This window comes from Mizuhopecten yessoensis, unplaced genomic scaffold (assembly GCF_002113885.1).
Source record: "Mizuhopecten yessoensis strain PY_sf001 unplaced genomic scaffold, ASM211388v2 scaffold3091, whole genome shotgun sequence".
In the NCBI taxonomy this organism is placed as follows: domain Eukaryota; kingdom Metazoa; phylum Mollusca; class Bivalvia; order Pectinida; family Pectinidae; genus Mizuhopecten; species Mizuhopecten yessoensis.
Window position 1 is genome coordinate 82,139 of NW_018404871.1, and position 14,534 is coordinate 96,672.

Below are 14,534 nucleotides of genomic sequence, written 5' to 3' on the forward strand. Positions count from 1 at the left end.
GGTAGCAGGCAAGATCGATGCAATGGATTTGTGAAGTACGTAGGCTTGTGTTGTTTGTAGTTCAGACTGTAGGAGCGGACTGTGTATAAATGATGATAGATTTAGCTGCACACAGATCGTCTGCTGGGTAAACAAACTAGTTGGTAGCGAAGTCCACGTAAAACCACTCAAGCGTGACACAGTAACAGCGCTGGTCACAGTATAGTAATCTCTTATATAATTCCAGTACAGGTACTTTAACTCATTGTCCCCTGAAATTTCATAATGGACTCTTCCAACCATTGAACTGGAAGAGTTCAAATGTGTCTTCAGGGATGACTGAGTTAAAATACACAGATATTCGTATGCTAGATCAAAGGTTAGTGTTTTATTAGAGTTACAAATCTCAGACTCCTGGCAGGAGTAGGACAAGTAGAATAGAATTTTATTTATCAAATGAAAGATTTCCTATTTTTCACTGATATTATTTTTGTGACACTAACTGCAGAATCGCCACAGTCGTTTGATCTGTGTTTTTAAATCATGTCTTTCATTTGTTTAAATGAATTTTCAATATTTCATAAGTAACATGGTATCAAATGCCTGTTTTACGAAACAACATTTTTATAGAGTTATTTTAAAGCCTGTTAGATTAAATTTTGTATTTCTTTAATAACATTGTGTATTCAAAATCATATTTATTCATAATTTGAAAACAGTTTCTTTACATGTCTGCAAGGCATTAAGTCTTAATTTCATCAAACCCTTAAACACCCCAATCGGTTAAAATGAACAAAACTTCCTTTTTTTATATACAATTTCTATTGTATATAAAAAATATCTTGCCCTACACATTCAAATTGTCTTAATTTGATTTTTTTTTTATGTAGAGCTGTTGTGGCTTTATATAAATATAAAGCTTACAGAAGCAGGGAAAGTGATGTTTGAATACCACCTTGGCTTTAAATCATCTTAGATAAGTTTGTGTTCTAATGTAGGTGTTGTATTGTTAAAGATGTGTGCTACCTAACTTGCTGACTGTTGTGCATTATTCAAGATAAATGTTACGCATACCTTACTGTGACATGGAGACTTACAAATTTACGCTACCATACTGAAACATAAAGTACCTTACTTTAACATGGAGACCTCAGGAAGTATATATGCTACCTTAATTTAACATGGAGACTTAAGGAGGTATGCTACCTTAACTCATTAACCCCTGAAGACACATTTGAATTCCTCCAATTTATAGGTTGGAAAAGTTCATTATCAAATTTCAGGGGTGAAAAAGTTAAGGAGGTATGCTGCCTTTATTTAACATGGATACTTAAGGAGGTATCCTACCTCTTTTTAACATGGAAACTTAAGAAGATATTTTACCTCAACATGATGACTTGAGGGGGTATGCTACCTTACTTTAACATGGAGACATAAGAAAGGATACTAATGTACTTTAAAGTGGAGACAGACTTAAGGAGGTGTACTATATATCCTACTATGATGTGTACCTCCAATTTGAAAAAGTTCTGCACTATTATATATTTATATAAGTATCCTTCATAAAGAGTAATTACACATTGATGATGTAATTCAAAAGAGCTCATTAATAAATCATGTTAATTTTGAATTATAAACTCAGATGCTTAATGACTTTTTAAAAGGGAAATTAATGAGTTTATTTCATAGGCATCCAGAGTACTGTTAATTTATCCTTGGTGACAACAGAAAGTATCTGGAAGAGAAAAGACAGAAAGTTTTATTCCAAAGTGTTTTTAAGACATTGACAGATATTTATATTTTAATGACTCTGTCTTGAACCCATTAAACCCTTTTAATAAGTAATTGTTGTATAAGGGAGATAACTCTAACACAAATCAAAGGCATAATGTGTAAGGTAGCATTTAACCTTAATGTAGAATATACTTCATTTTAATTCATCATCACATCTTGAAATAAGTCACCGATTTCTCATAAAATTAATTCTATTCCAACCCACCAAAGTCAGCATGCCATTTTGTCACCATGTGATGGATACTGGTTACAAGGTATTCTAATTTGATATGAGAAGTTTTAATAATTTTCCCATTTTGTTAATGTATTTAAATGTGAACTATATTTATTAAGATTTTATTTAACAAGCAGACATGTACATTACTGCTTCTGTTGTGATTTGTCATTGACAAAGTTGTGTATTGTCAGTAAATAAGTTTGTACAGTTTGTAAGGCTGGGGGGTGGGGTACGAGATTAAATATTAATCTGAAAATATTTTTGTACTTCTTTGCATATTTGTTAAAAAGCCTCTCCGTCCATTCTATTCTTTCGAAGCCTTTCAGATCCTGTCATTCCCTCATACTCTGTCACAAGTAGGTCACTATACTGCTTATCCTGTACCTATACATATCCTATAAGTCTGTAGCTTCATCGCTCTCGGTCCACGGGTTATTTAGTTTGGATAAAAGCTTTAGTGTGAAATAACATCACTTGTGGGAGAATTACAATATTCAACTGAATCGATTATAAGTTTTATCCATTCAAGTGAGCTAATTCATACTGAAGCCAGGGCCGCGGTGGTCAAGTGGTTAAGGCATCTGACATTCTGCTACAACTAGCCCTCAACCACTGGGTCGTGGGGTCGTGGCCTGCGTGGGGCACTTGCAGGTCCTGGCCATAGGACATGGTTTTCCCTGTGTACTCCAGCTTTCCTCCGCCACAAAAACCTGGCACGTCCTTAAATGACAATAGCTGTTAATTAAGGACTAAAAACCCGAACAAAAGATCATACTGGAGCTTACAGACTTGGGAATGAAGTCCCTCAATCAACCACCACTGGTTGGATATTCTCTGTACATAAATAACACAATAGTTATAATGTGGCTCAGGTTTGCTTGTCTTAACTTAGAATTAAATGGGTAGGTTTCATTACCAAAAATATTACCCTGAGTTTCAGGAAGAGCTTAGAGCTTGTTTTTACAATGATCCTCATACCTGTGTAAATTACTTATTAGGGAACAAGTAGGTTGCTTTAGACATGTATAAGTTTATCACTTCAGTATGTGTGAATGTCCATAAGTTCATACCTGGACAGTTTTACTGACATTCTGGCATCTTGGTCACTGGTGAAGTTAGTGTAGCAGGAGTTACTTCCCCTTGTTCATACAGCGGTGAGCAAGGCAAAGTAAACCAGGCTTAGTAGCTAGGTAAGCCCCTGGTCTCTGTTTTCTAACCTGGATGGCTTCATTCACTTGTCTTACTCTCGCTTAGTCTCCCTGTACTGATGTCACCAGTGACCAAGCTGGCAGTATGTCTGAACTGTCTTGGTAATAACTTTTAAGTTTAGGAGGCACTGTAGTCTAGTGGTAGGACGCTAGGGCTAGTGACCGAAAGGTTGTAGGTTCAAGTCACGTCACTGTGTTGTATCTTTGAACAAGATACTTAACTCCGCATGTTCCAGTCTACTCAGCTGTAAATGAGTACATGGTTGGGCAGTGCTTGAATTGTTGAATGCTAGCTGTGAGTCCTGAAATGGCAGCACCGGCTGTATGCTCCCCTGCAGGGAGTTGAGAAAGTTATTGGCTGGTTGCAAAGGCCCTATAACCATGGATAATAATTTGTGAACCACTTTGAGACGACTTACAGACTAGGTTGTGGTAAAGCTGTATATAAGAACCTCAAATTATTATTATTATTACATAACAGTGATCATATGAACGTTCACACACATATATATATAGTTCTTGCTAAATTAACCTATTCAGTGAAGTTAAGCACTGGTTCTGCATGCTTCCTATCTTATACACAGTACCATAGATGGTCTTGTAGTATCGTATGCCAGTATGTGGTGATACAGCTGTTATTATTTCTTTGATAAGAAGTTGACCTTTTCTCCAGATGTCATTTATTTTTCTTATATGGCATCTCTGATGTATTAAGTACTGAGATATGTGTAGCTTAATTTTGTTATTGCAATAATCCAGGTCAGAATGTTGGTTGTGATTACAGATCAATTTAATATTGATGTTTGAATAAAACCTGGTGTCCTGTGTAACAGAAATCAACACTATGTTGGTCAGGACCAGATGACATGTTTCGAGTTAACCCTTTCACCCCTATAACTTAAGTAAACTTTACTATGCGTTGATCTGGATGAGTCCATTGTGGTGGAAGGGTAAAGAGGAGACTCTTTGAGTCCTCCAGTTTTAACAAGCTTTTAAATAATACTTCACAAATTGATTCCAGTAAATAATGTTTTTTTAAGAATCATCAGTATTTTTAACATTAAAATGTTTGCTATTTTATTGCTAATTTGCATATCTTTTAAAACTGTTGTCACAGAAATAGTGTCAACAGTAAAGTCAGACCAAAGTATTAAATAAACAGTAGCTGTGTACATACGCTTCACTGATCATTTTTCTGATGAAGGTGATAGAGTACCTACCGTACTAGTCAGCGAAACGTCACATAGAAACACTTTTTGGTTGTGTTACATGAACCTTTTCATAATCCAGACCAAAAGGGTCCCTAGACTCACTTTTCACTTGTTAACTAGAAACAATAAACACCTCAAACTGTTATACATCAGCAATTGTTTATCAAATAATTAAGTTGAACACGAAATTGAAACAAATCATAACATTGATGGATATGTTTATTATTTGTGGTCCAATAAAACGTATCATAATTACTGGTTTGACAAATTGGAATTTCAAAATCTGTGATTATGGTCAGTTTTGGTGGACTAAAAACACTGGCCTCTTTCTATACATATAGTTAACTCATTCACCCCTGAAATTTCATCATGAACTATTCCATCCTTTGAATTGGAAGAGTTCAAATGTGTCTTAAGGGGTGAATGAGTTAACTGCAATATTTACTCTTATGGTAGTCACATATACATTGAACCCAATCAATTCTTGAAGCTTCTGTATATATCTTACAGAGTAACCAGTTTTGTTAAAAGGTGGAACCAGATATACCAAGGTTACCTGGGTTGGAAATCTTGTGGAACCACATGTTAGAGGAGATTGAAATTTCTTTTAAAGATTGTTTTGCCTGATCAAACCTCCCAGAGAGTAAATAGAACCATGGTTTGTATAGACCAACAGCTAGATTCATCAATTCTCATTTATCATATCTCAAACTGGAGTCAGCAATGCTTTAACTCATTCACCCCTGAGGACACATTTGAACCCTTCCAATTCAAAGGTTGGAATAGTTCATTATGAAATTTCAGAGGTGAATGAGTTAATAGTAATGTTTCAAACTTGCAGCACTTTTATGGCTACATGTATTAAAATCAGTCGTTAAATGAAGAATTCAGATATATCGTTTATCAACACAGCCAACAAGTCTTAAATTGTTTTGATTTGATTACCATGCATGATGCCAGACTTGAGAGGGTTAAAAGACCAATTTGGCTGTGCTTGCTATTTATATTTGAGGAGCAATTCTTCATGAACATAAACATTATTTTGATGAAATGAAAGAATGAACACTGCACATCTTCATCAAAACAGCTCATTTGGTTGTTTCATCTATTCTTCATCTGAAGGAGGTTTGACATTCTTATGTTTAACTCAATCACCCCTGAAGACACATTTGAACTCTGCCAATTAAAAGGTTGGAATAGTTCATTATGATATTTCAGGGGTAAATGAGTTGGTATATATAGTTTGCCAGTATGGTGCGAACAGTTAATTAATGTTTCTATAACTTGGACATTGTCAGGGTCTTATTATCAACGTATATAACAAGTCATGTTGTACAAGTTTTGATTTTCTGTAAAATGTGCCATGTGGTATGATGAATCTTGTGAACCAAAGATGAACTAGAGGTTTTTCTCTCTCTCTCATTTATCATTGCTAATACGTGATTTTGTCATTGCTTAATACGTGTACTTAAATTTCATCGATGTTGAACAAATGTTTTGTGTGTTTTGTCCCCATGTCATTTTTGTTGTACAATGAAAATGAATGATGAAATTTTCTTGTGTTTTTGTTTTGTGTTTTTCTGTCAGAAATATGATTTTCTCCGACAATGATATCCAACATTCAGTCTGTTTTTGCGTATCCTGATTGAAATGGCACCGAAACATTCCGTGATAAATGAATGACGTTGACAGGAAATGGGTCAACCAAATATGCAAAGCGTAAAATGCAGTTTCAGAGTTTATTGGAAAATAAACAGCAATATATCTAGAATTTAGTGTGCTTCTTTGACCATTGTAAAGTTTATAACATGTCCTAAATATGTGCGAATTGACCAAGTTTTGTGTAGAAAAAGTCTGCCTTTTTAGGTTTGGGCAGGTAAATCTTGGCCCCTCAATATGCACGTGCCAAATAAGGTCAGCCTCGGTTTCAATCTGTGTTTGTAGTTTTCTCTTGGTTTCAACCAGTTAAAATGGTTGAAACTCTTTGTGTTGCGCATGACATAATTATCTCTTCAATAGTCTGCAATTATATAATATTACCAAATATAACCATTATAATTTCGAATTCGATGTTTCTTACATGTATATATTTTCAAAAAACCGGAGAATACCGAAGTGCTAACAAAACCATAATTCGAACTCAAAATCGATAAAATTAGAGCAAAATATGAACACATTATGGAATGCTTGAGCTTGAAGAATAAGACCACGTGTTCCGGAAGGGTAAGCGTTTTCTGCTTCATCGATGACACCATGTAAATATATATAAAACCAAGTTATATCACGTCATCACATTGAGATCTCTGGTAGTGACTTACTTCTCGGCATAATATTTTTCATTTAAGTGAATTTTTTCTTCTTTTTCTTTCAATTATTTGTGAACCCTGTAACTTTTCTCTCTTCGATGTTCAGTTGAAAAATTAAACTCGTTGAAAAACATTAATCATTTGTGCTGATGCACAAAAATTGCTTCAAAACTCGGTAAAATTCCCATAATGAAACGGCTTTAGCCTGGTAGATTCAACTGGAAACAAGCCACTGTTTATGATTTATACACTTTTTTAGAAAAAAATACATCTTTGAAGTCATCGAAAAACAATCTTTGCCACTAACAGCGACGCACCTGGCATTTGACATGGGTAGCTATTAGTGTTTGCAGCATGCATATAAAATAAAACGTTACATTTTCCAATGTCACGCCCCTGATTAGTATTCACGTCAAGCGGATGCTCTATTCCTCCTATAACGTCGAAACATGTTTGTAAAGAGCTTTCAATTTTTTTTTTTGCATTCACAAATAATGTTGTTAAAACAATTTATAAGGCTCTCAAGTACATGGGGCGTCTGTAGCCATTCAGCGCGTCTGGTTCTCCAGTCAAACACGTTTCCAGTCAGCAGGAAGACTTTGCCGAGAGGACCAAAACCGACAGAGAGACAAACGAAGTTAAAGCAAGAAAGGATTTATTTCCCTTTTTGCATAATGATTATTTCTGCAGTATCTAAAGCAGCCGAAAGGAAACTTTTGATTTTGGTGGTGGAGGAAAGCCGGAGCTCTCGACCTACGGCCAGTACCTGCCCCATACGAAGAAGGAACAAGAAATTGTACAGTAACTGTTTGCAACGGGAGTTCAGTGATACGGGTGAATGTACCTATAATCTGAAAGTAAAAACAACAGCTGCGATACTTTATAATGAAAATTTATTTTTGTTACAAGGAAATAAATACTGTTGAGCAAATACTAAATATCACAGAAAGAGAATATCACTTCTTTTTTTTTTTGAGTCTACATAAACAGCACACATTTATTTATCAGTCTGTCAACCGACAAATGTAGTTGTGATTTTTAGCTTGCAGAAGTATAACAAATTACTTCAACAAAAGAAAAAGAAAACGGTCCTGTTTGGTATTTACGACGAGTGATGGCCGATTCCTTCGATAACGTGGATACATCTGTTTGTAAAGAGCTTTCAGCTTTGTGTGTTTTCACACTTTCACCAAAAGCGAAACACAACGCTTAATCCTTGTTTGCACTGCTTAACCTCCATTATCTTTAATTAAGTCGGGTTCAAAAATGTCCTCATTTCATCCTTATTCCTGTTCCACAGACTTTGCTCTATGCTGTACAGGTACTGGTCGTGAATACAAACGTTTTGCCGATGTCCCTTAGGAACGAGTTGATTATGTATGAAATACACGTTCCATCGCGACTACCTCAAGGTGTTTTAACTCATATTTTTAGTTTTTTCCTAAACACCTAATGGCAAAAATATCCACTACGCATGTCCAAATTTGAGTTGATTATGCTGTCGTCCAGTACATGTCACTACTCTCGAGGATTCCTCACACTGGTCTACGTTTTATAACAGTGGAGGGTAACACAAGGACTGGACCAGGGAAGATTGGTGTAACGGTAACGAATCTAATTCTCATTGCGCATGTCGACTGACATGTTAATGACGTCCCATGAAAAGCTTTTAAGTGTGCTCGTTGTCCAATGACGTTTAGTTATTGCCTCGTTATGAGTGTCCAATGACGTGCCTGTCAGGTGGTGTTCTTTTGGCTCCCTCTGGCCACGATCCCAATGGCGGCCCTCTCTGTATAGGTTAATAAGAGATTGCAATAAAGCACGATATTAGTACATATGGACTAAAATGGTTGAAAATTTCCAGAAAAAAGTAACATCTCACATCTGTTTCAATATTCACAATCCTGACGTCTTTACTTGCTGTACTGAGTCGATAGGGAAACAAGGAAATCTGATGGACATTTTTCCTGATCAAAGACAGATTTTCATGACAAGCAAAATAATTGACTGGAAAGTTATGGTAAAATTTCCTTTTTTACTGTTTTAAATGGAGAAATATTTTCAATTGATATATCATGTGATTTCTAAGCCTTAGTGGTTCTATTAAAATTGTACTGAGAATTGTGAAGTTTACTAACTCAAGCTGGTAAATAAAATTCATTGGGAAAGAAAGACGTTTGATGATTATGATTTACAATAAAACACAAACATACAAAGCGGCTTTGGAACTCGTCTACACTTGTGTGCTCATCAACACGCCCGTACATAAAATGATATTATTTGTTTGTTTATTTTTAATGTTAGGAATTGAAGATAATGTTTCTAAGCTGACCTTGCCCAAGACATCCAGGGTCATGGCGTCGTACAACATTGTTTGTATTTCTACAGTCTCTCGGAGGTCCTTGTACTCGGCTGCGCACCGCCCCATCTGGAATTGACAAGTACAGAAATAATGGACCGGTATCGATGTTGATGCAAGGTGAATAAAGATACTAGTCTATATTCCGTCTTTGCGTATTGCAGAGTTATCTTCTCTTGAGAGCAGGGATTGATTGTTACGTCATTGGTTTGTGTGAGAAAATTACGTCGTTTTCTCAAAAATTGATGAAGTTATTCTCACAAACAAATGACGTAACAATCAATAACTGCTCTCAAGAGAAGATAACTCTGTAATACGCAAAGACGGAATTGGACAATGGGAGAATTAATGTCAGATAAAAACAAAAACATGCAAAACTAAACAAGACTCCTGAACACATTAAATGTCGAAAATCAAGGCATTACAGAGATAACTGCATCAGTGAATATATAAAATAGAATAGTGCTATATTAAGTGCATATCAAATATTGTCTCATCATTTTCTACTTAACCCGAAATGTCCCTTAGTTATAATTTTTGATACATTTACAGAGAACACGACGCATTTCCAAATGAGTTCTTAAAAAAAATGTCGAAATTATCTTCTTAACGAATGAAATGCATATAAATTTTATAAAGGGTTCTTAATATCCAAATTTCCTAAAATGTACAAGTTATTCATGCATTAGACGTGTTGTAGCATTAGCTTCTGTTCCTATATATATAGTATTATGTAAACGCACCATGTCGACTTTGCTCTCGATAGACTCGGGGTTTTTCTCCAGCAGCAGACACACATATTTCATGCAGACATTAGCAGGAAGAGAATAGGCATAATGGAGAGGGTATCTGTTCATCTGGAAGTAAAATAATGCAAAATATTAAACTTATAAATGGTGATCTCAATTCCAGCATGCAGACGATATGGACAGGAAGGTATGTCCACTGATTAACCCAGTATACAATTATAAATCATGCGTATATGTCCCAGATTTATCAAAATCAAATCAATGCGAAACAATCTTCGCACACTTAAATTGACATTTCATATTAATTGAATTTTGCATTGAACGTCGGGTTAATGTCAGGAGTTTGCCTATAAACGAGACTTAAGGGGACGACTTTCAGCTTTATTTGAAACGAAATATGAAGAACAATATAAAGACATATTTTATATAGTTGTACTGCTGCATGATCGTATGATCGTAAGATGCAGTAATCCAAAATGTTCAGCGCTTGATATTTCATATCTTCACTAAAAACTTAAGGTTTAAAGAGCATAACTCATTGAATTGCAAGAATGTCAGGATCGTGTTTTTTCGTATCGTCGTTTTAATACCAACAATGATCTGCTGTTCAATTCCGTCTTTGCATATTGCAGAGTTGTCTTCCCTTGTGAGCAGGTATTTATTTTTACGTCATTGGTTTGTGTGAGGAAATTACGTCGTTTTCTCAAAAATTGATGACGTTACTCTCACAAACCAATGACGTAACAATCAATACCTGCTCACAAGAGAATATAACTCTGCAATACGCAAAGACGGAATAGCAGCACGCGCGTTTCTTTTCTTAGCTTCTCTGTTGCTATCCTTTCAATGGCGGTTCTGTCTACATATGAGCTGCTATATGATGTTATTGCCATTACAATATATTAACATGTATCAAGAGTTACCCAAAAATACTGCAAATTATCTTCAAGTTATTTAACCGTACGGTTTACAGGAAACATACTCCACCAAACAAAGGCGTTGCCATCACGACCTTTGTAAAACAACCACGAAACTTATATGGACAACTTCGACCCAAACAAATTATGACGACCTGTTGTTGTAGCGGTACAGTTCACAAGACCAACACTATACTTACGTTATCAGGAATAGACCTGAGTTCCGGTCGAACAGTGCACAGATGCTTACAGATATCGTACTTGTGAAATACGATGGCTCTCGTGAGGACGGTATAACCATTCTGAAAAATAACAATGTATTCCAATATTTCATTTGACTTGTCATCTAGCCTCATTTGCCGGAACAAGAGTTTCTGTATGATATATTATTTCAAAGGTAGCAACAAATCTAACATATTTTGTTTACCAACATAAGTCGTCACTTGCCCTTTCTACTGGAGAAAACCACGTTGAAGAGAAAAAGGTTTTACGGTCATTAATATTTCTCAAGAGAAAAGGGATTATCACTTTTTTTTAGACAATACAATATTAACAACAGTTAAAATTTCCGGACTGGTATTAACTGGGTATCGCAGACGAAACCAGGAATTACACCCGATATCGAGCTGTTTTTATTATGAAAAATTCTACCTCAAAATCCAGCACAATTTCCTCCATACTAATGGAAAATATCAGCACAATCCATTAATTACATATATATTCTTAATATGAGATGGTTCCTCGATCTAGATTTGGTTTGGTTTTAGTTTGTTTAACGTCCTAATAACCGCTAAGGTCATTTAAGGACGTGCCCCAATGTGTGTTGTGTATGCGTGCTTGCGTGTGTGTATGCAGGAGGCAGGGTTCCGCCCGGTCACCCGGTCACATTATACTGACAACGGGTGAACCAGTTGTTGCCATTGCCCAAAATGCTGAACGTTATGCAGGGAATAACAAATACCATTATTAAGGAATTTGGTATGTCCCGGCCTGGGGACAGAACCCATTGCCTTCTAGAACCTGTTGCCTTCCTCGTCTGGACGAACGTTCAACATTAAAGCCAAACGTGAGGTATTGCCAAGTACGGCGATAGGAAGTAAAATGTAGTTAGAAGTAGAAAGAAAGATAAAGATCACAAATATTGCAATGAAAGCAGCAGCTTTTGTTTTGGTCGCTTTTGTTTCCCTTTAATAAAAAAAAAACCCACCTCAATTACTATTAGGAACACATTATGCTTAATTCGTATGAAAATTGGTAGTTACTGGCATATTTTTCCGATAAACAACTAGGTGAGATCAACAAATTTCTGACTGTGTTAGTTTGTTGTACATGTGATGCAGCATGCTGTATTTTGTTGTTACATAGATGAAAATTTTGTCAATAAATCACGTATTACCCTGTCCACATAATTGGCAGTATACAGGTTTTTTAATTCATCTAGATCACCATTAGCCGCTGCGCTAGATATTTTTTCTGCATCCGCCTGAAATGAAATTTAAAAAAACAGAAATTAGTACATATAATAGAGAAGCACGTTTAATGATAAATATTCTAATTATTTCTGATTCATATCTAAAATTACATTAAAATCAGTTCTTTACCAGAACTAAAAGCCAAAGACTAATTAAATACCATTGAAGAAAAAACATTTTACAAAGGAAAGTTTAGTACTAAGTTTCAATGTTGATTATAATTGGGAATCAGTAAGAGGCATATAACTAAAAAGAATGCAAATCAAAAATAGATCACAAGCGCATATCTAACTAGGTAATAGTTAATGTCAACGAAGCACCATAAATGTCGGTTAAGATTGAAATTGCAGTAATTTGGACAAAAGTTATAAACGGAAAACAGAAAAGTGATATAACTCTTATGTAGGGTACTGATGATGTGTTCAAACATTCATATATATCGGTCGAGCAGGTCAGTAGGACTACCTCAGACAAAATCTTTATAAGGATATCAGAAAGGGGGAATAACTCCTTTAATAATGGCCGGATCAAAATATTAATCGTAAATGCACAATTTGAGAGTGTGTTGGCCATATCTGTGCAGTTTCGTGAAATGGAAGAAAACTACTGAAGACGTTCGTGAATAGCATTTGTAAAACTAGGCACGGATGGCCGAAAGGAAATTCTAACTCTGGTATACCATAAACCCCACTCGACACACCGTTAAACTTTGTCGAGGGGAGGAGATATAATGCAATACGACATTCTTCGTATAAGTAGTAAAACCATAATAGTTTCATATTACGTACACCAAAGGTTTTTCAACCATTTTTGGCATAATTATGAGCATACCTTTCTATAGCAAAATCAGTTGACACATGTGAATAGGCAGTCGCGACCTTTTATATATTGTAAATTCCTATACTAGATTATGATAAGTATCTCACACACCCCGAGTTCTATTTGACAGATAACTCTAGATTTACTTACCTCGAATTTTTGGAACTTAAGCTTAATCTTTTTTTCTTCCTGTACCATTTCTCCCAACGTTTTTCCAGTGGTCTGATAATGAAATAAATGAAAATTAGTGTTCGAACGTCAAATTTCTCTACACACAACACTTTACTGAGTCTATTGTACACGTCCCCCACTATAAATATTTAACGAATTACCTGGTTTAAGTGTATTTACTATCTGGATATAAATATGGCTTAAACAAAACAAATATATTTGCCCAATGTTACAATCTATTTTTATTTCCAAATGCATTGTAGAAAAGGAAGATGTGGGATGATTTTTATATTTATCCACCGTAACAGTGAAACATTTACTGTTATTACCTGACTCTCTATTTAAGTGTATATGAAGTATTTTTGACTGTTTTAATAAAATAAAAATCCCTGGAAAAGACTAAAAGCCCGTAAAATAATGTCAGGGTGCAACAGTCGACTGTTGCACACTAACTGTTGCATGCGCAACAATCGTGCGCAGACAATTTCCCCGTCGGCGGCACCACTCAAGCGTCTTTTGGATACAGATTTGTTTGTTGTTCTCTGGTGAAAGTGGCGAATAACGGCAGATTTGAGGATGTTTCTGAGCAAGATTTGGAACTGCTTATGGAAAATAGTGACTCTCTTAGTACAATAAAACGACATTTAGGGAGCTGTGAATATTTTTGGATAAATATTGTGCAGAGAAAGGTGTTATGATTGACGAAACCTGCAGTAATGAAGACCTGAACGAGTTTTACTTAGAATTAAATCTCCTAACTCGCACAATTCAGGAAGTTTCTTGAATAGAGAGTCAGGTAATAAATCATTTGTTTCATTGGTACTGGGGGAAAAGTCAAATCCTTGACCCTCGTTAGCAGGGAAGACCTAAGGAACTGTTGCCCTCCGCTTTCGGCCTTGGGCAACAGTTCCCTAGGTCTTCCCTGCTGCCTCGGGTCAACGATTTGACTGTTCCCCCATGCCAGTACCAATGAAACATTTGTATACTGTTGTTATACGTTAGAATTACAGTCTACATAAATTATTTGACTTGTCAAACCCCCTTTAATTTTACATGTTTTGATATATAATAAAAAATACCATTTTCAGTCAGACAATTTGTCTAGTTTTTACAGATAGGTACAGGAAGAACGAAATTTATTTTGAAAATCTTGTTAAATTCGTTACTAATATGACGATGCGTGATGCGACTGTACCTGTGACGTTTATCCGTTACCTTGACTACTGATCTTACCTCGTCTACTACATCAAGGGTATCTCGTTCATGGCACAAATGAGATGCATATTTTGGTATGTTTGTTGGCTTTTGCGATATGTACTGTAGAATGAAAGA

The 14,534-nt window shown here is 35.6% G+C and overlaps 1 protein-coding gene across 1 annotated transcript in view; it reads right to left on the reverse strand.

Moving 5' to 3' along the window:
• Positions 1–7,591: 7,591 nt before the first annotated feature.
• LOC110446964 overlaps positions 7,592–14,534 on the reverse strand; it is a 30,876-nt gene continuing 23,933 nt past the window's right edge. The window contains exons 17-23 of the mRNA XM_021492311.1: positions 14,436–14,519; positions 13,182–13,253; positions 12,137–12,223; positions 10,941–11,042; positions 9,818–9,931; positions 9,048–9,143; positions 7,592–8,504 (exon numbers count right to left, since the gene is read on the reverse strand). Of these exons, the coding sequence (XP_021347986.1) occupies positions 8,427–8,504; positions 9,048–9,143; positions 9,818–9,931; positions 10,941–11,042; positions 12,137–12,223; positions 13,182–13,253; positions 14,436–14,519 (633 nt within the window). The 3' untranslated portion in view covers positions 7,592–8,426. The remainder of the gene's footprint in view (positions 8,505–9,047; positions 9,144–9,817; positions 9,932–10,940; positions 11,043–12,136; positions 12,224–13,181; positions 13,254–14,435; positions 14,520–14,534) is intronic.